General features: G+C 41.3%; 4 protein-coding genes across 7 annotated transcripts in view; 3 read left to right on the plus strand and 1 right to left on the minus strand.

Moving 5' to 3' along the window:
- Positions 1-9424, plus strand: part of ndnfl (neuron-derived neurotrophic factor, like) — a 10083-nt gene extending 659 nt beyond the window's left edge. Inside the window, exons 2-4 of the mRNA XM_032541016.1 lie at positions 2511-2760; positions 5068-5192; positions 7284-9424. Coding sequence (XP_032396907.1) covers positions 2582-2760; positions 5068-5192; positions 7284-8731 — 1752 coding nt within the window. The 5' untranslated portion in view covers positions 2511-2581 and the 3' untranslated portion in view covers positions 8732-9424. The remainder of the gene's footprint in view (positions 1-2510; positions 2761-5067; positions 5193-7283) is intronic.
- An 827-nt stretch (positions 9425-10251) lies between these two features.
- dnajc9 (DnaJ (Hsp40) homolog, subfamily C, member 9) lies at positions 10252-13532 on the plus strand. Its single transcript, XM_032541021.1, has 5 exons — positions 10252-10613; positions 11563-11703; positions 12087-12341; positions 13187-13273; positions 13364-13532. The coding sequence occupies exons 1-5, from the start codon at positions 10440-10442 to the stop codon at positions 13472-13474; spliced, it is 768 nt and encodes a 255-aa protein (XP_032396912.1). The 5' UTR covers positions 10252-10439; the 3' UTR covers positions 13475-13532.
- Positions 13533-13705: 173 nt separating this feature from the next.
- fam149b1 (family with sequence similarity 149 member B1) lies at positions 13706-24111 on the minus strand. 4 transcript variants are annotated; one of them, XM_032541011.1, is made up of 16 exons: positions 23504-24111; positions 22854-22970; positions 22197-22341; positions 21320-21468; positions 21041-21184; positions 20296-20457; positions 20014-20195; positions 19781-19926; positions 19059-19127; positions 18392-18504; positions 17897-18121; positions 16416-16539; positions 16036-16161; positions 15744-15825; positions 14872-15009; positions 13706-14705 (listed from the first exon to the last, which is right to left on the minus strand). In XM_032541011.1, exons 1-16 carry the CDS (start codon positions 23785-23787, stop codon positions 14623-14625), a joined length of 2289 nt encoding a protein of 762 aa, XP_032396902.1. In that variant the 5' UTR covers positions 23788-24111; the 3' UTR covers positions 13706-14622. The 4 variants fall into 4 exon arrangements, with proteins under 4 accessions (XP_032396902.1, XP_032396903.1, XP_032396904.1 ...); XM_032541012.1 differs by having other exon boundaries at positions 19781-19923; positions 23504-24108; XM_032541013.1 differs by lacking the exon at positions 19059-19127 and having other exon boundaries at positions 23504-24109.
- A 233-nt stretch (positions 24112-24344) lies between these two features.
- The window catches only part of ecd (ecdysoneless homolog (Drosophila)), a 5817-nt gene continuing 2340 nt past the window's right edge, over positions 24345-27821 (plus strand). Inside the window, exons 1-10 of the mRNA XM_032541015.1 lie at positions 24345-24516; positions 24694-24920; positions 25003-25120; positions 25334-25421; positions 25787-25965; positions 26422-26614; positions 26830-26958; positions 27100-27225; positions 27380-27465; positions 27577-27680. Of these exons, the coding sequence (XP_032396906.1) occupies positions 24716-24920; positions 25003-25120; positions 25334-25421; positions 25787-25965; positions 26422-26614; positions 26830-26958; positions 27100-27225; positions 27380-27465; positions 27577-27680 (1228 nt within the window). The 5' untranslated portion in view covers positions 24345-24516; positions 24694-24715. The remainder of the gene's footprint in view (positions 24517-24693; positions 24921-25002; positions 25121-25333; positions 25422-25786; positions 25966-26421; positions 26615-26829; positions 26959-27099; positions 27226-27379; positions 27466-27576; positions 27681-27821) is intronic.

The raw sequence follows: 27821 nt of genomic DNA on the forward strand, positions 1-27821 counted from the left end.
ATGCCTGCATGCGCATTAGCGTCTCTAAATGCAACTGGATGTGTAAGTCAGCAACTTGTTCCTTTGGAACAGTTCTTTATGTGTGTGTGTGTGTGTGTGTGGTTTTTTTGTGTGTGTGTGTGTGTGTGTGTGTGTGTTTTTGTGTGTGTGTGTGGTCTCTGGAGGGCTTTTTTAAAAGCTGACACAGATGCAGGGCACTTTTCATTTGTTGCGGGATCGTTTTCATCTTGACAGCATGTTTAAAGACTGTGCTCATCAGTTATCTGTGTATTTTATTACTCACTGTGTTTGTCTTTTCTCTCTGACTATCTTGTCACATGAAAAGAAAAGTATGAATGTGGAGTGGGGCAGCAATCACGGAGATAGAGCAGACATAAAGTATGCATCAAGAAAGGGCATGATCCTGCACGAAGGCGTAAGAAATACAGGCACAAAGGGACAATGAAAGTAAGGGAGGATTAATATATTCAAATGTATATGCAGCGAGGTAGAAAATCAGCCGTAAAATCTTATTAAATTCCAGGCTGATAGCATTTTTTTCCCCCGCCATCATCTCGTCAACCCCCACCATGAACCACGGGCCAGTTCTTTGCCCATAGTAGTTTGGGGGGGGACAAAGGATCCTGCAGGGACCACCCCATGACATTTAATCTGTCTCTACCCACAGATAACAGAAGGCAGATGGTCCTGCCAGAGCTCAGGGAGATAGAAGATAGCAAATACAGTGTGCAGACAGATAGCACACATAATGCAACCTTTACCTCTGACACTGAGCCTACATTAACTTCTAAACAAGGGGGTGCCAAATGAAGTGAAAAGCAGTCAGAAAAGAAGGAAAAAGATAAACAGAGTTTGGGTTGAAATATCCTTAATTAAAACCCAAACAGTTTCCAGACTAAATGCAGTCATTTAACTGTCAGGGATAAATATAATGGAAAGAGGAAACTAAACTAAATGAGAAAAAAACGAGCAGAGAGTGAGCGGGACCATCAAAGTCATGAGCTCTTGTGTTTAAAGGGGAGTGTGTATTTATTTATAGAGGGCGGTGGTTAAGTTCTCTAAGCTCCCTCTCTCTGTAAGACCCAGCCTTTTTGCCTTATGAAAATTCAATTGGCCATAATTTGCTGGGGAACCATATGCATATTTTATAAGAGGGTGCGTTATGAAGAAACAAGCCCGCCAAGCTTTTTTTTTATCAAGACTAAATGAGGGGGGAGTGTGAGGTTGTGCAGCCGTCTAGTAATATGTGACACATTAGAACTCTTTCGACATGAGGGCTGAAGTAAACACCAATCAGCTTCATGTGTTTGACTAAAACACCAAAACAAGTTCATTGCAACCTTGTTGCATGGCAATAATGGTTCCAACCCTCTCTTTTTCCAGTTGTACATTCTCCTCTTTTCCTGTCTCCGTCTCCTTCCCTCTAATTACTCCAGGATCCAACATCCTCCTCTCATTGCTCTCCATTTCCACAGCTTTTTCTTCCTCAGCCTCCCCTTCCTCTCTTCCTCCCTCCCATTTCAATATGCCTCTCTGCCACTGCATGTCTCTCAGTTAAAGCTTTATGCGTCTCTGCTCTTTTTTTGCAAGGATAATGAGCAGGCGCCTCTGTGTGACTTTGTAGCTGAGTAACGGTTTGTGAGTTTGGATCTCTGTGTGTCTCTGGGCCCAAAAGACTCAGATGTACATTCTGTAGCCGCCTCCATGGTTACGCTGTGATTGTCATCTGATCTATAGGGCACAGCACTGACATAATACACCTTGTTAGAGGAAGGCGGGGAGTGTGTTTGTGAAGACTCTGTGACTTTGAACAAATGTTTTCTCTGGGGAGCAAGGAGAACACTGGGACCTGTAATCATCCTATCCACTATCACTAAATCACAACCACACACACAATCAAACACCGATACCTAAATACACACATAAAAATAAACAGGAGAAAGAAAAACAATAATAGATTGTTAAATAAATAGAACAGAAGTGAAAAAAGACGCAGAAATGTGATACAAGCATTGTTAGACATCGCATTCATGTCTGCTTATTCGAACTGCATCAGAGCACCTTCTTGTGTTGTTTGTGTTCTCCACATCAGCATGGCGTCACTTTCTTACTGATAAAGTGGCTGCTAAAAGCCGTGATGAAAGATATTAGTAGAACATACTCATTTGAACTCCCCCGACTAAAAATAGAAATGTAGATGTAAAGGCATTGACTTCAGAGTGATATTGGCAACCCACTTTGCACTTTGAAAATTTGTGTGAATTTTTACAGTAAGTGTCAAGCTGTGCTATACACACACACATCCCAGAGTAAAAATGGAATGATAATTTCTATTCCACTGCATGAAATATTCTGTCTGAATAGGATAGGATGTTTCTTTCATATGAATCAATCATCAGCCGCTACAGCTCTTTAGTGTCTGCGTTAACGGTACAGTAGAAATGTGTGTGTGTGTTTTTTGCTGATGGGCTCTGATTGATGTTTTTGACCTTTCCACTGTGCGTTCTCAAAGCCTGGGAGATATCCAAGACGTGGCCACTGAGGAAACTTTAAGAGTGAAGACAGACAGGAGGAACCAGTCATGGCACTCATGTTCCTGTCGTGGTGTCTCAGTGCAGCTTTGGCACTGTTTTGTGTTTCTTCATGGACCCAGGTCCACGCATCCCTGGCACCTGAGAATGAGGTGCCACTTCGCCCAACTACATGGTTCCCAGAAGGAAAGATCACCTCTGTAACTCTCCCCAAAGGTCGGACTCACAGGTAGGTTAACAGATGGGATTGGGGAAAGGTTCAAAGCAATACACATTCAGGTGGTCTTGTCAGATCTAGTCTATTCAGATAATTGCCTGCGTTGACAATCTGTTGGTAATTTTATCGTGTACTTAGATGTTTAACCTAAAGAAGAAGTAGCTATACCACAATGGAGAAATACTGTTACAAGGTCATGCATTTACATTTTTACTCATACCATTTGTCTTATTTTTACAATTAAGAGAAAGTACAAATGTATTGGCATCAAAATGGACACAATCATTAAAGTAATTAGACTATAATGTTGCAGCAGGTAAAGACGGTTTCCTTTTAATTGCAATGTATACTACTGGGTAGCTTGTGAAAGAATTTCACCCTGGATAAATAAAGTATTATGATATCCCAAAGTAATGCATAATTTATTTGTTGATATGTTTATTATTAATCAAAATCTGCAAAGTAAGTAAAGTTATCATTTAAATAACATTGAATATTTCCCTCTGAAAATGTGGTGGAAGCATAGCAAAAATTGGATATATCCTTCTAAAGTACTTAAAAAAATGTATTTAAGTCCAGAAATTGAGTAAATGTACTTTCCACCACTGGCGGGGATTGGAAGTAAATTAAGTTAAGAAGTTTTTGAAACTTAACACCACGCTAAAGTGAAGATTTGTGTTACATATGTTGTGGAATTAGGACCCAAACACAGAGATGACAGGCAGGCAGGAGAGTGTTTAGCTGAAGGTTTATTTTATAAAGAGAGTCCAAGGAAACACCAAGGAAACAAAACCCAAAATCTCAAAAGGTCAAGGAATAAGAAAACCAAAAACCGGAACACAAACACTGGTAAGATGGATGACAGGGAAGGCAAACGTGGAACACACCATCTGAAACAAACAAACTCACAAAAGGATCTGACAAGACACATGGGGAGCCCAGACACTAAATACACTGGGAAATGAGATAACGAGAGGCAGGTGACAAAAGGGCTGGGAAACAGGTGGAAGACATCAGGTAATCACTGGAGCGGGAAAACACAGGAAGTAAAACCAAAGACAAGACAGCACAGAAAACCAGACTATCAAAATAAAACAGGAAACGGAACATACAGCCACTGACAAGGAAACACAAGACAGAAACTACAACACCAGACCAGGGAGGAAACAAACTAACACAAGTTCACAAGGACAAAATATATATAAGAAAACGCCAAACCACAACAATTTCTGTTTGCAGTTCATGGAAGGTGCATGAATAAATCTTGAGGTCTGCTCAGCAGATTTGCCCTTGTTTCCACTTCAATAACAAGTCATCAGCCATCCACCAACCACCTCTTTGGAGACAGCGGCTGATTCCAGCTCCACTGTAGCGAGAGCCAGGGGAAGTGGAGCCCATTTGGCCTGAACCCGACCCAACAGTGCCAGTGCTTGCTTTCTCAAACTGGGAGCTAAAAATTGCAAAATGCATCTCCCTGTGTGCTACAGTCTGTGCACCAGTGCAGTCATGCAGAACCACATGGCAAATAATGGAGAGAAAACACAGATTCAGAAATTAATCACTCTATTAAATAAGCCACAAAGCGCCCTTGAGAATGACAGTGTCGCACATCTGTTTGGAAACCACAGCCATCTGCACAGAATCATGAATAATGATGTTTGTAAGGATGGAGAACAAATATTTATTAACAAATAACCGCATGGCTGGTTAATTTTCATCAAGCTGTGAAGAAAGGGCATGTTAATAACTGTTAGGCTTTATGAGAGACATACTTCCTCTATTCAGGTGTCCTTGTGGAGGTTATAAGTTCAACATCATGAGTTAACAAAACGGTTAGTTTGTTTTGATAATAAGACCAGACCATTACAGCAGGAATGTTAAATACCAACTAAAATGCAAATTTGTAATCCACCATGCACTGTTCTTGAAACATTTAATCACAATAAGGGACACAGTAGTTTCTATGCCAAGCACGATCCCCGATAGTTACAGCAGGAAGGCAGATATCCATCTGAAACTGTCAATGCAGCCTTATCATCTGAGTCCCAGGTCACCTCTCCTGATCTGCAATCAAATGAATGATCAGCATGTAGGCAAATGAAAAGACCAGCTGAACTGTTCAAGCTTTTGGGGAAAAAAATTATAACCAGCCTATCGTATCTAGAAATCCTCCAACACAATGAAAGGATGTTGCGCAGTATGCACTGGAAGATATCTTGTCTTCTCATCCATCACCTTGCAGCTGAATTTAGACAGGATGTTATCTTTTTGACATTCCCTGTGATGAATCAACAACTTCTTTTTGTGTTTTCTCCACAGGCTGTACTTCACATTAAAGAAGAAGGCTCCGGCAATGTCGGTGACTGTCAGCCCCTGTGACCTCCCCATTGAATGGAGCTTGTCAGCCCGCACCCTGAAGGACAAACCCCTCAAGAACCTGCAGTGTGAGTGAACAGTAAGACCACAACCTGCACCCTCAGACACCCACTTACCCTGAAAATAATCACTGCATCTGGCTAAGCCTGGGCGATCCATTAGATGTTATCAACACAATATACCAGATAGGGATTTAGAAGAGGGCAAATACTCTAAATACTCTATCTTTATCCCACTTAACTTTGTGTTTGTAGAAGATTTAGTTTTTGGAACACCAGAAGTTGTAGGACAGTTGTAAGGACGATCAAATTGAGAAGTCATATAAGGTCTATGGTTTATCTTTGGATTGCAGCTTGGACACAGCTTAAATTTACCACTGCTGTTATATCACATTTATAGTTCAATAAACCGATTCCCAAAAGTCACAAATTCTCAGGTAGATAAGACTACTGAGATTATTTTATTTATCTTCCTATCAGCACATTCCCATTTGTTTATCTTTAAAGCACAGGAAATGCTATCCCTTGCCATAAATTTCATATGAGGCTTTGGATTTGAAAATCTCATAAAACACACACATAAACCGAAAAGCGCTGCCAACTCCTGATTTAAACATTGAATAAACAGTAAAATAAAACTAAGCTCCGAGTCAGCAATATGTTGTGCTTCGCAAACCAAACAAATCAAATAAACTCTAAACATACTATCAAGCAGCAGATTTACAATATGGTTTAAAATTTAAAAAAGTCATGGCAATAAGTACTCAAAGTAAATGAAAGTAATCAAATTTCTAAGCTAAAAAGGCTCAGATTTCTGGAAAAGGAATACACCTCAGTGTTCCATGAGCACTTTTCCAGGTTAACTAAACAAGCTTCTCTTATTGGTAAAATAACATTATGAAGTTATAAAATGACACATGAATCATTCAGACCCTGAGCTCATGGGTCCTCATCGCCAGCCTGAATTATTCACTTTGATTCTGTAACATTTGGTCTTATTTGAGGAGCAACTTCTCATCTCGAGAAGCGATGAATAGTGAAGACGAGTGGTTTTTCGGTTTTATTTGCCAGTTGCGTCACTCAAGTGAAGAGCGTGTACTTTGAAATGACAACACTTTAGGTAAGAGTGAAAACACAGGCAACCATTTTTGAAGTGGCAATTAACATTGTGTTTCTTGATTGGCTTATTTATTCTTTTCTTTATACCAGCCAGGTTCTATGTGCTCTGTTGTTCTTGTTTTATGCAATTTGCAGTGCTTAATGTGTCCTGTAACCTCCTTTTAAAAGTGAAATAGAGTGCGTACTCGCACACATGTATAACTGTGTTCACATAACAGGACACACAGTAGAAAGAGAATTCCTGTAGTTATGGTCTTTGTCTGTTCAATGACAATTGCTGCTCACTGAACCACAATAATACTTAATTCTAAACTGTTGTTGCAATATAAACTACCAGATGCAATATCTACTTCACTGAAAAGTCCATTCTCAGTGTATGTGCACTAGAGGCCGCAACAAGTCTCCACAACACACTTGTGTAAATTGCATATTGGACCACGATTGGTTTCCAAACCAGTTGTGATGTCAGAAAATCATACACAGAAACCGCCACACAACCTGTCTATCCACACGTGGATCATTTCCTTTTTGGATGTGTGTTTTCTTTTTAACTCTCCACGGCGCGGATTAATTGTTCCCTGGGGAAAACTCTGGACACGTGGCGGTGCATCTCTGACTCTGTGAGAGTTGGAGGTCCTCTAACAGGTGTTTGGTCCCTTGTTTTGTGTCTGTCTGTGTGTGTGTCTGTTTATGAATGTGTTTTGTCTTTCCTCTGTTTAATTATTATTATTTCTATTTTAATTTTTTAATCTTTTTTTGGCACTGGGTTGCATTCTTCGTCTCAGTGTGTTGTTTGTAATTGTTTGTCACTGTTTGTTTCTTAAATGTGTTTAAAAAAAACAAGAAAAATTAATTTGATCACAAAATAAATCATGCGTTTCCATGAGCACAGAGAAACTTTCTGCTGTCCTCGAATGAATGTGAAAACTCTGCACATACATCACTCTGCACAGTGAAGGTCAAACATCCAAGTGAAGAAACAACAAGCAAAACACATGAATCAATTATGAGTTTATAACTTTCATTTTTCTTTCTTCCCAGGGAGCACAAAAAAGAGTATGCCCGAGGTGTGGTGGCGAGGTCCTGGGATTGAGGAAAAAATGCACAGCTTCACAGGCAATGCAGTTGACACCTACAGGGGTCCTTCCCATCCCCAGGCTTCCATCTACATCCTGAGGCTGCGTTCCAAACAGCAGAACAGCAAAGCTACAGTGTACTTCCATGAAGGCCTGGGCCCCTCAGGTGCCTTCCCTCTGCTCCCAGCTGACCCTCGAGTTCACACATTAGGCGTAGGCATGACCAGTGTCACCCTCAGCTGGGCTCCCAGTGCCTCGATAACCAGTCTCCCACAGACGCAGAAAAGCTATGAATACTGTGTCCTTGTCAACTCTCTGCAAAACGTGCCCAGCGTTTGTGCTGCACAAGAAAGCAAAAGGAAAAAGAAGGACCAGAAACAAGAAAAGAAGGAAAGGAGGAGAGTGACAGTGTGGCCAATTTTGAAAGAGTGGTGGTGGCAGCAGTGGGACTCTCATCCTGATCCCCAGAGTCCACCTTCCTCCCTTGCTGATGATAATGCTGATCTCCAGTGTGTGTGTCAGGGGACCGAGAGTGTTTGCACCATCTCTGAGCTCCTGCCTGACACCCAGTATTACTTTGACGTCTTTGTGATCGACAGGCTGAACGGGACCAGCATGGCGTACAAGGGGACATTTGCTCAAACGCACGAGGAGGCTCAGCTGAAGATTACCACACTAAGAGAAGGGGAGCTGAGGTGGGTGACCTTCCGTGACAGAGGCTCTAACTCAGAGCAGTTCTTTATTTTCCGTCCTCGGGGCTGGCAGCAGAGTGGCCTCCTCACCTTGCAGAGCTGCAGTGGAGCCAAAAAGGTTAAGGTCACCGTGTCCAGCAAAGGTCAGGTTTTGACCTCCCAGGCAGTGGGGGAAGATTTAGTGCACATTTGGCTCCAGGGAAGTTCGTCCTATCTCATCCACTTGGAGAGGGAAGGAACTACTACAGGCCAGAATTCTGCCGCTGCAGACCTAGCTCTACCAGGAGGTCTGATGGCTTCAGTCAAAATGCAGACCTCCTCAGCCTACCACCGCAAAGAGGTCCCAGCTCTGCCCTCAACCTTGCAGATAAAATCGTTCAACCGGCTGCGTGGTTGCAACAGTGTCACCCTGGCGTGGATGGTCACAGAGCAAAGAAACCTGTACTGCGTGTACCGCAGAAACCTGGGAGACCGCGAAGGAGAGACAGGGGGAGCATCAGCTCTAACTGCGCCCTGTCTGGGGCCAGAGTCCCGCTCTGACACCGAGAGGGTTCTCTGCAAGTATTTCCAGGAGCTGAATCCTCTGCGGGCCGTCACTACAGCTGTGATCGGGGGGCTGAAACCAGGGATGGCCTATGTGTTTGATGTCTATCTAATGAGACGCTGGGGGATCCCTATTAAATATGCCAGCAAGATGGTGAAGACCAGAAAGGAATGCTGAGCTGCCGCCCCCTACAGGTTGTTTTTTAGACTGTCCCAGTTTAGGGGGAAATGCATCGGCCACGGACATGAGACTGACCATGAGAACAAAGCCATTTGACTGTTGTGGAGAGGCTGTTACCGTAACAAGGAAATATTCCATGAAAGAGCAATGGTTTTATTTAAATTCCACTAGCACTATCCATGCAAGTGGATGGATGGCATAGGAGAATGATCTGCACACCAGCAAAAGTTCATAACATTTACAATACAACTTATGTGCTTTCATCATTTTGTTTTTCATTGTTGATGATAATGATGATGATGATGATGTGCCAGTTGTCCAACTGCTTATTTTGTGTTGTGTGAGTACAAAGGACAGATGAGGTTTATGATGACAGAATGTCAATACAAAAACAACAACAACAACAACAACAACAGAGACTGTGCCAAATATGCAACAGAAACAGATGGGGCAATAATTGGACTACATCTGAGACAGGGGGGTTTGCATTGTATATCTCCAGTGCTGCATATTGTACAGGCTTATAAACACAGATGGGTGCAATCTACAGATGCTTAGTTCAAAGTCAGTGTGTATCTTTGTGTTCTGCTTTCGCATGAAGCAGTGAAAAATACTTAGTGACTTGCCTCATTGTCTTTGATGTATTCTTGTGCTGCTTCAAACGCACCAATAAATACTAGGGTACCTGTACATTCTTGACTGAGTGATGCATGCATGTAAATGGACTTTCAAATTAGATTTTCTTGCTGTCAAATTGTTTTCACTTCCACTCTAATTGTAACAGATGTTGAGTAGTGCAGCTCAGTGCCATTCAAATATGTGAAATTTAATTTCAGGGAAACTGTGAACCTATAGGTCGATATTTTGGTATAGTCATTGTGAAGACTCAGGTTAAAACATCACAGGGGTATTTAAATATTGTTTCTGATACAATGAAGTAGTCCTGCCTTGTCTGGTTGTTCTCTTTCTTAAAGACAAATTTATGATACTTTAAGTGAGTAAAGTCAGTCAGCTAAAGTTATAACAGTGTAAAGTGTAAATTAAGTTTATCATAAATCTAATATTAATGTTGCAAAGGTTTGAGTTAACAATTTAAAATGATATCTGAGTAATAGTTTTAAAATATAAAATACATTTAAATACATTCATAATTATCAATAAATAATCAGAATTGGGATTATCAGAGTCTAGAGGCATGCTTATATTTATGCCAGGCATTGTTTAACTTTTTGGCACCTGACAGATGAGAAGCCTATAACTCCATGAAATCAACAACATACACAGTAGTGACCTACAACATATTGTCCGGAAGAATATAGGTAACTAAGTAAAATAAAAAAAAACGAGACATTTGTAAATTATTATTATTCAATTTTTTTGCAGAAACCAACCTCTATCTGTTGTACAGTTAGTTGTAGAAGCTGTCATAAGTCCTCATCAGAGCCTCATTACATAGTCTGACGAATTCGGTAATGATAACCAATACGATGGCGCTTGTGCTTGTTACGTAAGCACGTCGCTGTACGTTTGGCGGAAGATAACAGGCCAGCGCGCCAAATTGATTGCCAACACAGAGAAAGCAGGGAATATGATTTGTTGAACTTCTGGATAGTTAACCAGACAACTCACAACTCAACTGTAAAAAAGTCGTAGACGCTTAAGAGGAAATACTGCCGGATCCATTTACTCGATCAAAGCTGTTAGAATGGGTTTGCTCGAGCGCTGCCAGGAGCTCTTCAAGACCTCTAACCTGTACGAGGTGCTCGGCATCAACAAAGAGGCAACCGAGACCGAGATCCGGAGGAGCTACTACAAAGTGTCGCTGAAAGTCCACCCAGACCGGGCACCTGAAGACCCGCTGGCCACGGAGAAATTTCAGGTTAACGCTCTTTGTTGTTGGCTGTCAGACTGTACACACATAATGAACACAAGCTAGCTTAGCCAACTAGCAAGCTAACGTTTGCTAACTTAACGCTAAGCAACGCTAACCCTAGCTAGATGCCAGTGTGCAGTCACTAACGTTAACGGTTTGACATGCCCCCCTCTTATTTATTGGTTAACGTCAATGCTTAACTTATTTATGTGCGTTTTTGTAAGAGCTTTGGTATAATTGCAGCTAACGTTAGATGACCTGACAGCTATGCCTCACGTTATGTTTTGAAAAACCGTTGGTGCTGATTTTCCAGTTTTATTACACGACGTTACTCTAAGGATAATATCTCAACAATCCTAAATGTGTTAACGCTATAGCGTTAACATAGACTGTAAATATTAATAATAGTATTATATTAATGTTTTATACCAGTCTATGGCTATAACCCAATATAAGCAGCATAATAATACCGATTAGAAAAGGGTAATAAGATAACATTCTAGTTTATGTTTTAACGTTATGTATTTTTAGATCACAAAATGTATATATGGTGGTAACGTTATGCATTTTCTCAATACGTTTAAAAATCAGATAAACAGATGCAAATATTTGTATTTTTTGAGTGTCCAGTGAATTCAATACTAGACAGATTACAATACTTCATGCCATTGACAAACCTGTTATTCATATTATTCATAATATTAATATCTCCATATGAATTGCAGCACTGCCCAAAATGTGCAAGTACAATCAAGTGAATGGCTTTGTTATACAGGGAATTGACAAATTTCCCATGCTGTATTGTCATCTAAACCTATGTGGCTTTCTAAAGCTGACAATCAATAGTTCTAAGCATCTTCACATATTTTATATTACTCATATAATGCGTATAATAATTATACACACCTTACTTTTCTGTAATTGAGTCCCACCTCATTTTAATTTCCCCCTCCAGGTGTTGGGAAAGCTGTACGCAGTGCTTAGCGACAAGGAGCAGAGAGCTGTTTATAATGAGCAGGGGGTGGTGGATGAAGAGTCCGACGCCCTGAGTCAAGACCGCTGCTGGGAAGACTACTGGAGACTGCTCTTCCCTAAGGTAATGGAGCACAGCAGATGTTCTCTTCATTGGTATTAACATGACTTAATAATGAGTCACACACGTTGCTTTGTTGTTGTGTTATACATGCAATGATGTGACACATGGAGCGAGTCACTTGTATTCCAGGAGTCTTAAACAAAATAGACACCACAGTACAAAACATGATTTAAAAACATGCCTAAAATACCAGATTATTTAAGATGACCACTGCACAACAGCAACAAATAAAAGCCTACAACATATCCTTACCCAGGGATAATGGTTATGCTAACTTTTTCAACTAGTTTTTGTTGCAGCGTCATAAAATATCATATTAACATACTTGTATTGCTTTGAACAGCAACTATCATACATGTTTTTTTTCTCCATCCATCTCCTAGATTACATTGCAGGACATCCTTGAATTTGAGAATACCTATAAGGGCTCTGATGAGGAGCGGCAGGATGTGATCCAGCTGTATGTGCAGCACCAGGGAAATATGGATGCCATCATAGACTCGGCCATGTGCTGCTCCCAGGATGATGAGCCTAGGCTCTGCAGTATCATCCAGGCTGCCATCCAGAGTGAAGAAGTCACAGCGTTTCCAGCGTTTACGCATGAGAGTGAAAAGAAGAAGAAGGCTCGTAGGAAGAGGGTGAGAAATGTCTTAAAATCTTTACGGCTTATTAGGGCTGTAATGATACACCAAACCCATGATTCTGTTCAGATCACGATTTTTAACCAACGATTCAATACAAAACTTCATTAGTTTTCTTTTTTTTGGAGGGGGGGGTATTTTTTTAACTTTTGAAAAACCTGTATAAACATGCAATTTATTAACAAAATACCTAAGTAAAATAAATAAAGTGCCAAAGCTATAACACTTCTGTTTTCTTTGTAACAAAATAGCCTACTGTTGAAAAGCAAATAGAACTAAACTCCATTGTAGAGATGATTAAAGCATGTTGAAAATTCTTCTTCAGTCATGTTCTCTTACATTTCCAAAGTAAATGAAATGGCTACTGTTTCACCTTGCTGTGCAGGGTCCGAAATTGACACTGGCCAAATGTGGGGGCGGGACAAACGCCTGTCTCCACCGCTTCCACCTGCAGGTTGTCAGCTGTGTGTCTTTCTGCCTACTCTCGGACGGACGATTTAACTTGCCAATCCTCATCATTATAGTTATGGTCACGTAGCTCTCTGCAAGCAGAAAACGGGAGGAGCTTAAAATGCAACTTGTGATGTGATCTGGACAGAAAGGATAACTCTGGGAGTTGGAAGGGGGGGTGTCGCGATTCTGCCTTCTCACTGATTTGTGGATCTGAGTGTCGCGCTTTCAGTTTCATATCGCATATCGTTACAGCCCTACAGCTGGTATTATATGTATAGCTAGATTTTCTCTTGCGGGACTGTTAGATGGTCAAAAGATGCCTCTAAAACAGTTACACTTTTCAATTTTTATATTTAATCTCAGTAATTTGATGGCAATTGACCTTTCAGGCTAATAAAGAGCGAGAAGAAGCAGAAGAAATGCAGAAAGAGATGGGGCTCGGTGATGAGGATGACAGTCTTGTGATGATGCTTAAGGTAAACCACTCATATGCACGTTTGAAATGGTTAGGGATCTTTTTGTTTGTTTTTCTCTCAATAACCATCCTTTTTAATTTTATTTTCTAGCAAAAACAGAAGTCAAGAGAGCAGAATTTCAACAGTTTCCTGTCTGACCTGGAAGCTAAATACTCGAAAAAAAGTGGGAAGTCCCAAAGAGGAAAAAGAGGAAAAAAGTAAGGAGGGTACAGGCTATGGTTATAGCAGATACGATGTACAGAAATGGCAGCACTCAATCCAAAACACCATTTAGATTAATAAGAGCGTTCTGCTTAACTGCGCCCTTCTGTATGTCTTTTATCTGGCCTCAGTAGCTTTTTATGTGATGTTATCAAAATGTAAATGCATTCTTTGTTTTTGTCATGTATATGTTTGGTCGAAGTCTTCATAAACACAAATAAATTCATATTTATATACATTTGTACACATCTTTTTATTTTTTTGTACAAAATAGAATCTAAGAAAAGCTCTGATTTTCAAGCTTTGTCACCTTTTGTAGCATGGCTGTCTGATATCTTAACAAATGAAGGAGGATTTACCCTTTGTGCAGTAACCCTGATGCATCCCCACTTGGCTTTGCTCAGGTAATGAGGAAAATGTAGTTTGACAGTATTTTGTATAGACATGATGAATGAATCCCTTAGTGATTTACAGTTTCTTCCAACTGAGTCTTGTATTCCTACATTATCTCAAGGTGTAGTAAAAGCATGGGAGCTGCAGAGATGTTCAGCCACCTCATTCCCTCTTCTGATTTATGATTTACACAGCTTTGATGGAAAGAAAGGCAACCAACCGTTATTAAGGTGGCATATCTTGTTCATGTGTGCAATGAGAGGCTGTTTTTTTTGTTTTTTTAACAGGGCGGTTGAAAATTGTTTCCTTATAAAAGATACAGTACCAAACTCTCTGATGTAGCATCAGAGAGGGGAAAGTGCTTTTTATCCCCTATATCCCTGCCTGGGTGTATGTGTTATTTCCTGCATAGTGATTTACCAGTACAACAACACACCAAGGAGGATAATATACTGTACATTCACATATCACGTAGATAAATACACATTCAGATCATACATACATATATGGTACAAATTTCCACACACATAGCTCATACTGTACAAGAAGATGAAGTTAGAATGTGTTTGGCCGCCACATAAGCTGATTTCTGAAATACAAAAATAGGCCTCTTAACAAAAACTTCACCAAAGCAGCATAATATTGAAAAAAACTATTTTGCTACTTCTGTAAAAAGAAAAAAGTGTAGTGGGCACAGATGCTGCAGAGTGTTTTACTTTGTTGTGGTGAATAAAGATGAAGGGTCTGGAGGCAAACTACAAGCCGGGTCTGCTGGCTCTGGATGAGATGCCACCCCTGGTGTAAGACCGAGGTGGGACTGACACAGGCACCAATTGCGCTGTGGGAAAGAGGGAAGATAAAAAATTAGTTGATGAAGATACTGAATAGACTTCAATCATCTTACCATCAGGTACGTCTTACTTGAAGCCAGCTGCTGAAACCTTTCATTCATAGTTTATTTGAGAACCAAGTCTGGCGTCTCATCAGTGCTTTAATCTACTGACCTGGGACTGGGGCTTGGGGGTCTGGCTCCTCTTCGTCTTTGATGGGCAAGTTCCCCAAGGGGTGGTGGGAAAACGATTCCAAGAAAGAGGAGCTGCTGATGCCAAGACTGATGCCAGTCACACCAATTCCAAGAGAGTCTGGTGGGATGGACAAATAAATGAATGCATAAGAGATTAATTGATGTACTAGAAAACCCATATCTAACACAGACACTGGATATGTAGTACAAGTACAGGCAGATGAAAAGTAGGAGTCTCAGTGATTAGCAATAAACATTTAAAGAAAAAAAGCTAAAAAAGAATGGATAAACACTTAAAACTATGGCTGGGCGATTTGGAGAAAATCAGATATTGCAATATTGTCCAAATACTGTATCTCAATGTCGATATTGTGGTAATATTACAGGGTTGACAGTTGTTGCTTTTTCACAATGAGATTTAAGATGAACAATCTTAAGTAATGTAGATATAATGAGTAAGGTGGGAGGGTGAAGGTAAAAATAATAGAAGCGCTAGAACAGTCTGGTAACACAGAAAATGACATCACTTTACTGTAAGGCAGCCTTTAAAACCAGGAAAAAACACTACTTAAGCCATTTACGATATCACGATTTCAAAAATCTAAGACGATATTTAGTCTCCTATCACAATATAAATATAATATCAATGTATTTCCCAGCCCTACTTGAAACTGATTGCTAAACTATCAGTGGAAAACAACCATAATGTGGTGTTGTTGAAGCGGAACTTGTGTTACTTGTGTGACAGGGCTGTCTTAAAAAGAATGGTTGGGAGCCAGTAGTTTACCACATCCCTTTTTCAGGAGCATTTTTTACATATTCATATTCAACTATTCTAGTTGAATTTCTGACCTGTGGCCACAGAAGCTCTGCCTGGCCGCCCCTGGTTGATGTTGTCCAATACTGTGAAGGAACGACGATACGGAGTGTCCGACTGAAAACAAAATCAGGGGTCATCCAGGGCCGTCTCTGACACTCAAACAATAATAACACTGATCATAAAATACAGAATATAAACTTTGCCCACTGATCACCTAAACCTGATAAAAGAAAACCTCTCTTCATAGAAAGGCACACAATCATTGACTTGTGATACTATGCCGTATGTGTATGCAGGAGTCTGTGATAATAAAGAGCATCTTACCCTGTATGTGTGAGTGGTGTTGGGGCGCGAGAAGACGTCCAGTAGGTGGTGACGATCCCTTGGTATTGAACTGCCAGCTTCATCATTTATAGCACTGTGGGCACGGTTGGACGGGCCTTTCTGACGCTGGGTGGATGGAAATTATGAACAAATACACATGTCTTTTAAACAGTTGGTCACCGGTGGATCAATGCATGTAATAAATGCTACACTATAATTGTTTCTAGGCTGCATACTTCACCACTTTCGGGTTACTGGTGGATTTTATAAACCTGTTAGCTATTCAGAAAGCCTTCATTTTATATCCGTTTCTGTTCAGGTGCTGTAACAGGTATTTTCATTGTTAGTGTAGCTGTTTAAGTAGTTGTGCAGTACTCTACCTGTGTAGGTTTGGACTGCTGTCCCAAGTGAGATGACTCTGCGTCCCCAGCGCTGATGGGGGGAAGGAGTGTGTTCCTGCTCAGAGGCAACAGCGGAGATGTCAGGCGGTCGCTGGCTGTGGGTCTGTGGAAGACACACACTTCTATAAAGACAATATACAGTTTGTTCTATGCTGCATCTATGGCACCAACATATATACGTTTTCCTGAAAAAATGTCTTGGGAGAAAATGTACAGCTTAGGTGTAAGGATGATAGTCAAAATTAGAATTTGACTTCTTGTGATAGCATCCACAGTTTTAATAAAAAAATAAAACAGGATGTGATTTGTAGCTAATGTTTGTTCTTTAGTGCTTTGTTTTGCCAAAGTGCAATAAAAGGTTGAAGTTATCCCTCCCCACATAGAATTTAATGACCAAGATACTAAAGTGACAGAACTGTGATATTAAAGGAGTAGTTTGACATTGAAAATCTGGCTGAAAGTTAGATGACAAGATCCCACTCTCATATCTGTCTGTTAAATATGAAGCTGGAGACAGTTTGCTTGTCTTAGCATGGGGCTGGACATAAGGTAAACCGGCTAGCCTGGCTCTGTCCAAAGATTGTTTTTTAAACCAAACTACCAGTCCTTTTGAAGCTCATTAATTAATGTGTTGTATTTTCTTTGTTTAATCTGTACATAAAACAAAGTGTAAAAACAAGTTGTAGTTTTACAGGCAGTTTTACAGCAAATACACCTGACTATTTCTTGGCCAGGCCCAGCGACTTCCTGGATTTGAGCCTCACGGTGATGAAAGTAAAAATAAAACCACAAGTTAATTAGGGCTGTAAAGATACACCAAACTTTGGTTCGATTCGGTTCACGATTTTTGACCCACAATTCGATACAAACCTTGCTTGTTACACACACACACACACGCGCAAAAGATTACAAATAAAAAAAATTCGGTGCAAACCCGCCATCATAATAGCAATGCACCAAGGTACAAACGCGGCTGGCTGTTAAAGGGAATGGGAAATGACGCACTTATTGGCGTATTGCATGTTACACCCAAAACACACCTATAGAATAAGTCCAACCCTTTTGAACCCTTTTTAACTGTCTATGTATGAACCATGCCCACAGACCCATTATTCCGCCGTCAAATTAGCAAAAGTGCATTTGGACACACCCTAAACACAGCTGCGCCATGCACTTAACGCAGTTTGCATAAATCGTTAATATTGGACCCTTAAGGTTTACTCTGTCACCTGCAGTTCATAACAAGTTCATCCGTGAAGTTGGTTTCACACATGAAACTTCTACCACCCCCCCTATTCTGCTGCACAGAGCGATAAGGCACAAGTTGAAAGGGAGTCTGTTTTCAAAGTAATCTCACTCTGCCTCTCAACAACTTCAGAGATTGTAGGGGAGAATGAAAGAAGAAAGCAAGATAAAAGTTTGGGTGGGGCTGGTGAGGTTCCCATGATTCTAAAACTCACAGACGTGTCCCACGTATGACTTCATCCATGGATACTGCTGCGCTGGACTGACTCAGGCTGGGAACCAGTGGCAGGAGTGTTCGGGGAGGGGGGTTTCTGCGTCGGGCAGACTGTGCCGGGCGGGGCAGAGAGGAAGAGCTCTGTTCCAGGGTTCGGCGAGGACGAGGTTTGCTGGAGGGGACCACGCTGGAGTCTGGTCTGTGAGACGTCCGCTCTTCTGGCTCCCTGTATGGCAACAAGAGAGTGGAGCACAATTGCTGAATGGTGCATTTCCAACTGCTGCCAAAGTTGACAGTGTCCTCTGCCAAACAAGGTTTTAAGATCAGGGACAAAGACATGGCATGAGTGAGGCGTTGTGTTTACCTGTACATGGCAAACAAGAAATACAAGACATCTATGCCTATTTTTATTCCCATTCAAAGATCAAAGTCGCAAATATACAAATGTGTGGTGATGGATCTGCTCATTTGTTAGAAGAGTAAAATGTGTCCATACAGGTTTCTGTCCAGCACACCCAGGTTCCTCTGCTGCAGGGGGATGCTATGAATCACGATGAGGTCATTTAGGTTGTGCTGGGTCGCTGCTGCTCCTACCGGGACCCTTCCAGCCTGGGGAAGGGGTGTGAGATGAAGGGGACAAAGTAATAGGATTGAGGGAGAGGTGGATGGTAAAGGAGAGGGATAAAAGGATAAGGAAAGACAGGAAGAGAGAGAGAGAGAGAGAAGAGGGGACACAAGACACAATATGGAAGGAAAACCAGGTCAGATTCAAATAATGCATTTTATGGAGGCCATATGGTTAGTTATTACCATAAGTACAACACAGCATATTGTCAAAAAATCGGTTATTCATCATGCAGTGATATATCTGCCATGTATGCAACCAACCAAAAATAACATTCACAACATTTAAAATGCAACCACTGCAATAACTACCAAAACAAAGCATTCCCACATTTGTGTTGTGAAAGAAAGATCTAATGAAAATCAAAGTAGTTCATGTTGAAAATAAGTTGCAGTTACTCAAAAAGTTAAACAGTTGTGATGCGTTTGGGTTAATCAATAGGAACAAGCACATTCTAGAGATAAAAGATAATGAGCCTCCATGGACGGCGTGCACACAACACGCCACAATTTTGACATTAAGAGAGGGAATTACATACAGTAGAAGGTCTTTTCTGCTTTTTGGATTTCCGTCTGGACTTGTGCTTTGAGCCCCTTGACTTTGTGTTCTTTAAGGGCAAAAAAATGCATGACCAAAAGAAGATAGTGGATATAGAAGAAAGGAAGGGAGATGGGTCAAGGACAGAGGGAAATAAAGACAGAAAGAAAGAAAATGAATGGCATTAAGAAGGGAAAGGAAATTTACCAAAAAGAACAAAAAGGTACACAAAATACATTGGCGAGGTGAAGGGCAGAGAGTAAATAGGGAAGGTTGAAAACAGTGATACAAGTTAATGATCCGGAAGCATTGAAAGACTGAAAGAGCAACAGGCAGGAGTGAAAAAGGTGGCAATTAAGTGTGGACTGTGGAACAGAGACATGTGAAAGCCTGCTGAGACCTCACAGTTAGGAATGCTGAGCAAATGTCAGTCTCCTTAAGGCTAAAATGGGTTCCAGTCAACATGAGTAAGCCATGTCTTTATATACTGCAGTCATTACTAAAGTGAAAAGAAATGTAAACTGTTTGTGATTTTAAGTGAATACAGTGGTCACTACAAGCCTTAATAGATGACTTTTCAAAAAGGAAACATTTTTAATTTTTAAGTTTTTAATTGACCTCCTGAACTGCTGACAGTTATGAAAGTGAAATGATGAGGCTCCCAGTCTACTCCCCCAGATGCACCCTGCTTCCTCCCAGCCCCCCCCCCTTTAGACCACTGACCTGGAACTGCAGGCCAGCTGTGAGCGGGGGCACCCTGTTCTGGCCGAGTTTTGGCAGCATCGTGGGCAGCATGGACAGCAGAGTGAAGGGATTCTGGGAATCATGCTGCACGGGGCTCAAGTTCCCAGAAATCTTTTCATCATCTGCTAAACATACATACAATCATTCCAAATACCATGCTTAGGACTACAAGTATATACTACAAAAATTAGGTTTAATCAATTCAGCCCTACTTGAGGTGCAGCATTCCCAGTGGCGTTGAACCAGCTCTTTCATCCAACCAACCAGCTGCCACCACACATCATCAAACAGCAGGTCGAGAACAGCTTGATGGCGACAGCCGTATGGAGAGACAGGGGGCAGACAGTGATACCTCCGACTAGACTCCGAACAATCCAGCTCCCACTCGTCCTCCCTGCAAAATACAGATATAGTAAATCATTCAAAACAGCTGAGGTTAAGATTTAGACTCTGGCTTAGGAACATTACTTTGTAGCATAAGGAAAGTAACTCACAAGTCCTTGCTATCAAAAGCCAGGTATTCCTCCATCAGACCCTCCACTTCGATCACTCTCGGCTTGTCATGACTGCTGGAGCCACTGGAGGTGCCAGGAGGCTCATCCAATTCAGCTGAGGCGGACATGATCAGTGCCAAACTCCTGCCCTGCACGTTCAACCTTTCCCCAAGACAAAGGCACACACAGTTAAGCATGTTAATATATACTGTAAGCTCCCAGACACAAGCCAACACATCTTGTACGTTTTCTATAAATCATAGATAAACTTAGATTCAATGGACAACTCCAGGCGGAAAAAATTTAACTGTTTTAAAGTAGAGAGATGCATGCACAAGCTCACGCTATCACACTGCATAGTGACATTAACAAAATAGCTGACATAAACTCCTTAATGTAAACTTAGTCCAATAAGTCGCATTCCTAGCAACTATTCATCACAGCTACCCACGATGACCCACAAACCTGATTAAGAAGCCTGAGCATCTAGGTCACAAAACCACAGAGTCAGCCAGGACTCCTCTATAGTTGATTGATGCACTCACAGTCATGTGGACAGCCAGCCAACAGTCACTTGAGATAGACAGGCATAGTATTTCTAACACACTTCTTTAAATATTGAAAGCAACAAACAGTAGTTCCTTACATCAAGTAAATTTATTTAACAGGTGGACTTTGACCGTATGTGTCCTTCTGACATCAGACAGTCAACCAGTGTCACTGTATCCGGGCAGTTAAGACTTACTCTATGCCCCCCTTATCTTTCTCCTGGGATTTCACACTGCTTTCTTTGCCTGCTGACGGGCTGCTGTCAGAGCTGTCTTTCCCTGAGGTAGCATACCACTGGAAGCCCTCATCACTGGGGCACATCAGCTGAGTCCCCAGGATCCTGAGTGGCACACACAATGAATATTTTAGTAATATAATTATGTTTTTATACCGGAATGGCAGCATTAATCTTTTATCCCACTGCTACCCTGAAGTAAAAGGTCAGGAGGTTGGTAGCAAACTGTGGATAACATACCGAAGATGTGGGAAACGTGTGGCCCACTGCTGACATTCATCCTGCAGGCCCTGGAGTATCCCTCCCCCGCTGCCTCTCCCCTCGTACAGAAATTTGTCAATCTCCTCAAACATGTGCTGCACCTGCTGTGATGCTGCCTTGTCGAACTCCTATGGGATGGAAAAAAAAGAGACACTGGAAGAAAATCTAGTCATTCCTCTGTTTTCGTACACTGGCTCCATGACTGAAAGCTGCTTTTCAGTTTGTTCATCAGTTATTGGCAAAACGTCGCCATTCTTTGTTATTTTATCACACGGCAAGCTTTAACGTACATAGTAATTAGACCGTATAACCCTTTGGGATGTATGCATTTGTGGTCAAGCAGGATTGTTCATATTCTTTGACAAAAAATGTTGAGAGAGAGAGACAGGGGGAAAGAGGTGTGTTAAGAGTGAGTTAGTTTGCATAACTTGGGTTTTTTCTTTCTTTCTCAGAAGCAGCTTGAGGACAACGCACTAAATAAATCATTGAGTCCTGGAAAAGTCTTGTAGTACCAGCTGAGGCTAGAAAGCACAGCCTGATTAAAAAGCCAATACCCAGTGGATTTACGACTTGCAAATACAAAGAAGTAGCAGACAAGTATGGCATCTACCTTACAGTACAGTAGAGGTTGTTTGTCATTCTATAGTGTTCCTAAGGTTTGCCAAAAGGTGACAAATGTTAGTAAGTAAATCAAAATCTGACATTAAATTGTGCACAAAAGTATGTCTGTGGAGTCTTTTTTTCTTTGCAACAGAAGAAGGATGGGATGGAAAAATACTAAAGGAAGACAGTGTTGTCTCTCTTGTGTGATAGAGCCAGGCTGGTACCATCACTTCACATGAAGGAGTAGACTTACATCGTAGCCCCAGGAGAAAACAGAGCTTCTCTCTGTGGAGATGCCAGTGCCTGTGGAGCTGTGGATACCTGACCAGGACTGGTTGGAGTCTACTGAGATGACGGTGGGACAGTCAGAGTGTCCTGAGGCAGCAGATGTCTCTGAGCTGCATAGAAAGGACAAGGAAGTTGTGAGGTTTGTGTAAAGCAAACCTTCATCTGTTTCATGTATACTTAGTGAATTTAACAAGTATATTCAAACACCTTGACAGTGTGACAAAATAAACCCAGTCTCTGTTATGTGGCCGCATACATCTGGTGGTTGCTGACATAAAGAATGGCAAGGTTTCAAAGTGGAAAACAAAGGGCAAATGTCAAAGTAATGGAATATTCCAACAGCTTAACTCATTATTTATTCTTTTAACTGCACATCGGAAGGAGGCAATGTGATATCAATTAATTTACTGCTTCTGGGTGTCCTGTTTCACATGGCGAGAGCCCTGAGAATCAGCTGTCCACTCAAGACGGTGTACCATTACAAAACACACAGGCAAGAGAGTATATTTGTGTACTAGTGGCAAGTAGTTTCATCTTGGCTTTACTTTGGCATTGCCAAGGTTTATCTCCCTACAGATCAAGCCCTGTCCGCCTGTCTGTAGAATGAGCAGGACTCAGTTACCTGTTGTGAGCGGAGACAGCTTCCTGGAGATCATGGAGGTAACGGTGAGGTGCTTGGTGATCGTCTGCTTCCTCTGGGAGAGGGTGGTGATCAAGGCTGCTGCGAGACAACCCGCGACTGCATAAAACACAGATTGAAAAGATTAATCAAAAAAGTCTGATGAAAACAGAGAGGTTGTAATCACATTTTGGAGAGGCCACCAGTGGTGTGTTTATTAACAGTGATGGACTTACAGTCACAGTAACATGACAAAACATCATGAAACACAATTGAAGCAGGTGACTGTCTTTCCAGGTGGTTGGATCCAGAAATTAGGGAAAACAGAGTTAGGTGATCAAATGATTAAAAAAAGACATAATGGTGATGTTCTACATGCATGTGATCTTTATCATAATTCGTGTTGCCTTGATTTATCTATTGAATGGATCACACTGGTGGTTTTGCATGTTAGCCCTTGAAATGCAAATAATAGACTTCACTTTAATGCCGATTATTTTCCAAAGCCTCACATCATCAACCAAGGAAATACCGTTCTTCAAATAATAGGGTGATTGGTAACGTTGAAAAAAAAAAGCTAAGAACACCTTGTTTACAGTGCTCAGCTGGTACACAACCAGACTCAGCGCTGATCATTTCTTTTCAGTACTTACATCTCAAGTTTGTGCGATACAGGTCTTCTGTTGTATCGTGAAATCATTCTCCCTTGTCTCCGTTTTATAGGCTCAAGCCCTCGTCTCTCATCCTTGCCGCCACATCCTGGACTCGCTGGGGACAGTCTGGAGGGAGGTCTGACATTTCCTGTTGTCTGCAGATGAACGCCCTTAGTGCAAGGAAGCTGGACGTGGCTTTGCCTACAGATGCTAACGTTGTTTCCAAAGGTTGCAGCCAATGTTAGGAGGTGGAGGCTAAAAAATAAGCTAGGTAACGTTAACATTAGCTAGCTACATGGACGGGCAGTTAAAACATCAACAAGGAACGAACAACATTGTATGAATTTTCAAACAAAATTTCCCGTTGGTTTAACCTTGCTACATTAAATTATCATAGGGAATGGTCCAGGCGTTTCCAATAAATTAGGTTAACATCTTAAAAACGTAATGTAGCAGGCTATCGCCACCTCAGAGGCTTGTCTTGCTAATGTTAGCACAGCTAACAACAATAATACGGCTGTCATGGATACGCAGCTCCGTGTGTCCGTTGTCTCACGGGAAATAGATTTCGGACTACCACAAAATAGCAGTAAGACGATTGGATATTTCACTACAACTTCCAGAATCCATTGCGACAACCTGATTGCGTTTCTGAAATGTACCCGCTTGTCGTTGGTGGATTAACCTAACTCAAAATGCACATTGTTTTATTGGTTATATCACGTTCATTGAATTCAATAAACTACGTTTTATTTTCAGTGTACATTTGGGTTGTTTTTTTTATCTGTAGAACAGCGGGAATTAGTTTATACAAAACGTAGGAACTATCGCTCTTCAGACATAAGCTTAGTCGAGTACATTTCACAGTAGGACCTAAACATTAACACAGATCAGATGGGACAGATGGCGTGCTAGCGACGTGCGTAAAAATGAGAAAAGTTGAAAGTTTTTTTCCGCATTGAAATCTCTACGGACTACATCAACATAACAAATAACATATAAAAACAGACAAGGTAACGTTAAGGTTGACCGACACTTTTAAGAGATGGTCCTGTAATAAATCGTTTGTTGTTAACGTTAGCTGTTAACGTTTACGTACCTAGCCTTTACGTTCTCGTTGCGAAATTAAACCTGCAACATGGGCTTTAACGCTGATACTTAGCTAACTCTTGCTTTCTATTTGACTCTAGTGTCTTTAAACTAAATACCACTATGGAAGCCCTACAGAGGAGAGTGATTCAGGAGGACACGGTTCTGTACAAACTCTTCTTGATCCAGTCAGACAGTTCAGTTTCACAGCAGACTGAGGAACAGCTCACACGCCGAATAGAGGAGATTTTGGCAAAGGTTGCCCCACTCTTGATACAAAACATCTGGCAGCATCAGTCATTCAACCTCAAGTATCATCCTGAGAAAGGTATAATGTCAAAAACACCTCCGAAGAGGAATTCATTTCAATGTTGGTACCCCCACTAAAGGCTGATGTGTTTTTTGTTCAGGTGGAGTCCCGGCTTACATTGGAGGTCGCACTCAGTTTGGGGACAATGTGGAGGACGAGTGGTTTATCGTTTACCTCCTGCAGCAAATTACAGAAGCCTTCCCGGAGCTCGCAGCCAGGTGAAACCAAATGTGCTTGGAGGTTATGGTTTTTAAAACAAATAAAAAAGGAATGATTTGCTGGTGCTGCTGCCCCCGCGACCCGTTACCGGATAAGCGGATGAAGATGGATGGATGGATGATTTGAGTGCTTAAACGTGGATTCGTTCAGTTTGTGTGTCACTTATTTGTTTCTGTGCTTCTAACTCCCATTTTATGTCTGTGTGGGTGAAGAGTTGAGGACAATGATGGAGAGTTTCTTCTGATTGAGGCAGCAGATTATCTTCCCAAATGGCTGAATCCAGACAACAGTGAGAACAGAGTGAGTCATACGTAATTTTTAATTAGGTCATGGTCTTTTGTTGTCTTTATCACAGTTTTCATTGGTATGTCTGTTTAAAAGACCATACCAATGGGTTTGCGAGTCTTAGCCCTTTAAATACTAACCATTTTCCAAAGTATACCCCAGGGCTGTAGTACTTGAGTCCGGTCTTGAGTCCACCTGTGCATTGTTCGACTTGGAATTGTTTTGAACTCAGCTATTGAGAACTATTGAAGTTGTTCTACAAAACATGCAGAACCACTTGTACGACCCTTTTATAAATATTTAGTTTGTTTGTTTTCTTGTCATTTCATGTATTTACAATAAATGTAAGTCTTTATTTTCCCACTCATTTTCTTTTACAGGTCTTTCTTTATAAGGGTACATTGCATATTCTGCCCTGTCCCTCCAAATCCAGTCCAGTGGGGATTTCAAAAGATGTGGTGCCAAGTGTGGCACAAGCTCTGGCACTGCTCTCCACCCACCCAGAGTGCTGTCAGGCAAGCCCCGGGATTTGTTCAGTCCTAAAGAAGCGATTAGACGGGTGAGAGAACGCCTCCATGTGTTAAAAGTCTATTTTTAATACACAAATGTGTTCCAAATTCAACGTAATTGAAAAGTATATACGCTCTCACTGGGGATGATCTGACCTAATCCTCAGTATCTGTGTCTGAGACTAGCCATATTGAATATTAAACTATGAAAGGTACACAATAAAAACAACTACATCAGCTGCCTCTGGTCATATTGGCTCTGTATTGTTACACTAAAGAGGAAAAAAGCAAAATGTCAGAATGCAATGTTTCAAAGTGAATAATAAATGTTGGATACTTCTTCACTGCAAACTTGATAAAACAGATGCAGAAGCATAAGAATAGCTTGTTAAAAGCCTCATACATATTTAATGTAAGTGGTTAAAAAAGATTGTGCGACTGGTATCAGCAGGTACTGTAAATGTGTCAAAAATGAAAAAACCTGTCAATGTCTATTCTCCATATAGGTACCCAGAGAAGATTAAAGCTAGCCTCCATCGTGCCCACTGCTTCATACCATCGGGTATCGCCATGGTGTTAGCCCAACGACCAGACCTGGTCGCCCCTGCAGTGTCAGCGTTCTACCTGCGGGATCCAGTAGATCTACAGGCGTGTCGAAGCTTCAAGACCTTTCCTCCTGATACAAGAGTCCTCACCTCGGTAAACACACGTAATGATGCATGATTGTAGCGGTCTAAGCAAAGAAAGGAAATAATTTTAAAATACTGCTTCAATGTTTGTGTACTGTAATTCCTGGTTGTGTTTTAGTTTTTTATTAATATGTTTCAGCTTTTGTGTAATGTTTTCCAATCCTTCTTTTATGCAAACTATAACCTTGTACTATACTATTTATGTGTGTGTCTGTGTCTTTCCAGGTGACATTCACCCGTTGCCTGTATGCCCAGCTGCAGCAGCAACAGTTTACCCCAGACCGGAGGAGCGGCTTCACCCTGCCTCCTTGCTCTCACCCCCAGTACAAATCCCAAGAGCTCGGCATGAAACTGGTGAGCCATTGTCTGTGTTTGTGTCTCTTCATTCTGATTCTCGTTTTGACTTAATACATTTACGCATCATGTAGAATGCGAGGTGGCCTTTTAGTGTTGTATTTGACTCTGTGTCTGAGTCTGTCTGTGTGTTTCTCCCAGGCCCATGGCTTTGAGATCCTGTGCTCTAAGTGCAGGATGCCATCATCAGAGCCTGATGCCCCCGTCAGTTGTAACCCTCAGTGGAAAGGCTTTATTGACAGTCTGAAAAGGAATGGCTACTTCAGAGTAAGTCACACTTTTGAATGTTAAGGTCAAGAGGAAGAGTAGCTACTTAACCACACCTGGAATATTAGGTCAGGCATGTAGGCACACATTGTTAAATTTACGATATTTGCTCAGCATCTCTCAACTGTGTTAAGTTAATTTTATTGTAATGCAGGGAGAACTGGAAGGTTCGGCTAATTACAGAGAACTGACGAGATCTGCGGAAAACTTTTTCAAACAGTATGTTGCCTCAAAATCAAGGTGAGGATTGGAATCAAGGTTTCTGTGTGTACATGACTAACACTGTTTGAACATGTCTATGACATCCAAGAGTAGTCTGTCTTAATGTACCTATTGTGTACGTTTTCTCAGTGTTTTGTCCCCCGGGGAGGAGGTTCTCCAGCTGCTGCACAGCTGCAGTCCTTTCAACTTGGAAGAGTTGAAGAAACAAGAGTCACAGCTCCCTCAAGAGGACAGTGAGTAAAAATCTATTTTTTTGAATATGAAACACTTTTGAAAACTTTTTTAAGTTGTAGATTCATCCTTTCAGAGCACATCAACATATACGTGTGTGTGTGTGTGTGTGTGTGTGTGTGTGTGTGTGTGTGTGTGTGTGT

This window comes from Etheostoma spectabile, chromosome 17, assembly GCF_008692095.1.
Source record: "Etheostoma spectabile isolate EspeVRDwgs_2016 chromosome 17, UIUC_Espe_1.0, whole genome shotgun sequence".
NCBI lineage: Eukaryota > Metazoa > Chordata > Actinopteri > Perciformes > Percidae > Etheostoma > Etheostoma spectabile.

What these genes read in the sequence shown, in the direction of transcription:
- fam149b1 (XM_032541011.1), bottom strand. Translation starts at nt 23,787, where the DNA reads ATGTTAACGTTACCTAGCTTATTTTTTAGCCTCCACCTCCTAACATTG. An exon ending in GCTTTTGATAGCAAGGACTT is followed by an intron (nt 20,196 to 20,295) that starts GTGAGTTACTTT and finishes TGTATTTTGCAG; the next exon opens with GGAGGACGAGTGGGAGCTGG. An exon ending in AGCAGTCCAAACCTACACAG is followed by an intron (nt 16,162 to 16,415) that starts GTAGAGTACTGC and finishes CCATCCACCCAG; the next exon opens with CGTCAGAAAGGCCCGTCCAA.
- dnajc9 (XM_032541021.1), top strand. Translation starts at nt 10,440, where the DNA reads ATGGGTTTGCTCGAGCGCTGCCAGGAGCTCTTCAAGACCTCTAACCTG. An exon ending in TGGCCACGGAGAAATTTCAG is followed by an intron (nt 10,614 to 11,562) that starts GTTAACGCTCTT and finishes TTCCCCCTCCAG; the next exon opens with GTGTTGGGAAAGCTGTACGC. An exon ending in GTCTTGTGATGATGCTTAAG is followed by an intron (nt 13,274 to 13,363) that starts GTAAACCACTCA and finishes TTTATTTTCTAG; the next exon opens with CAAAAACAGAAGTCAAGAGA.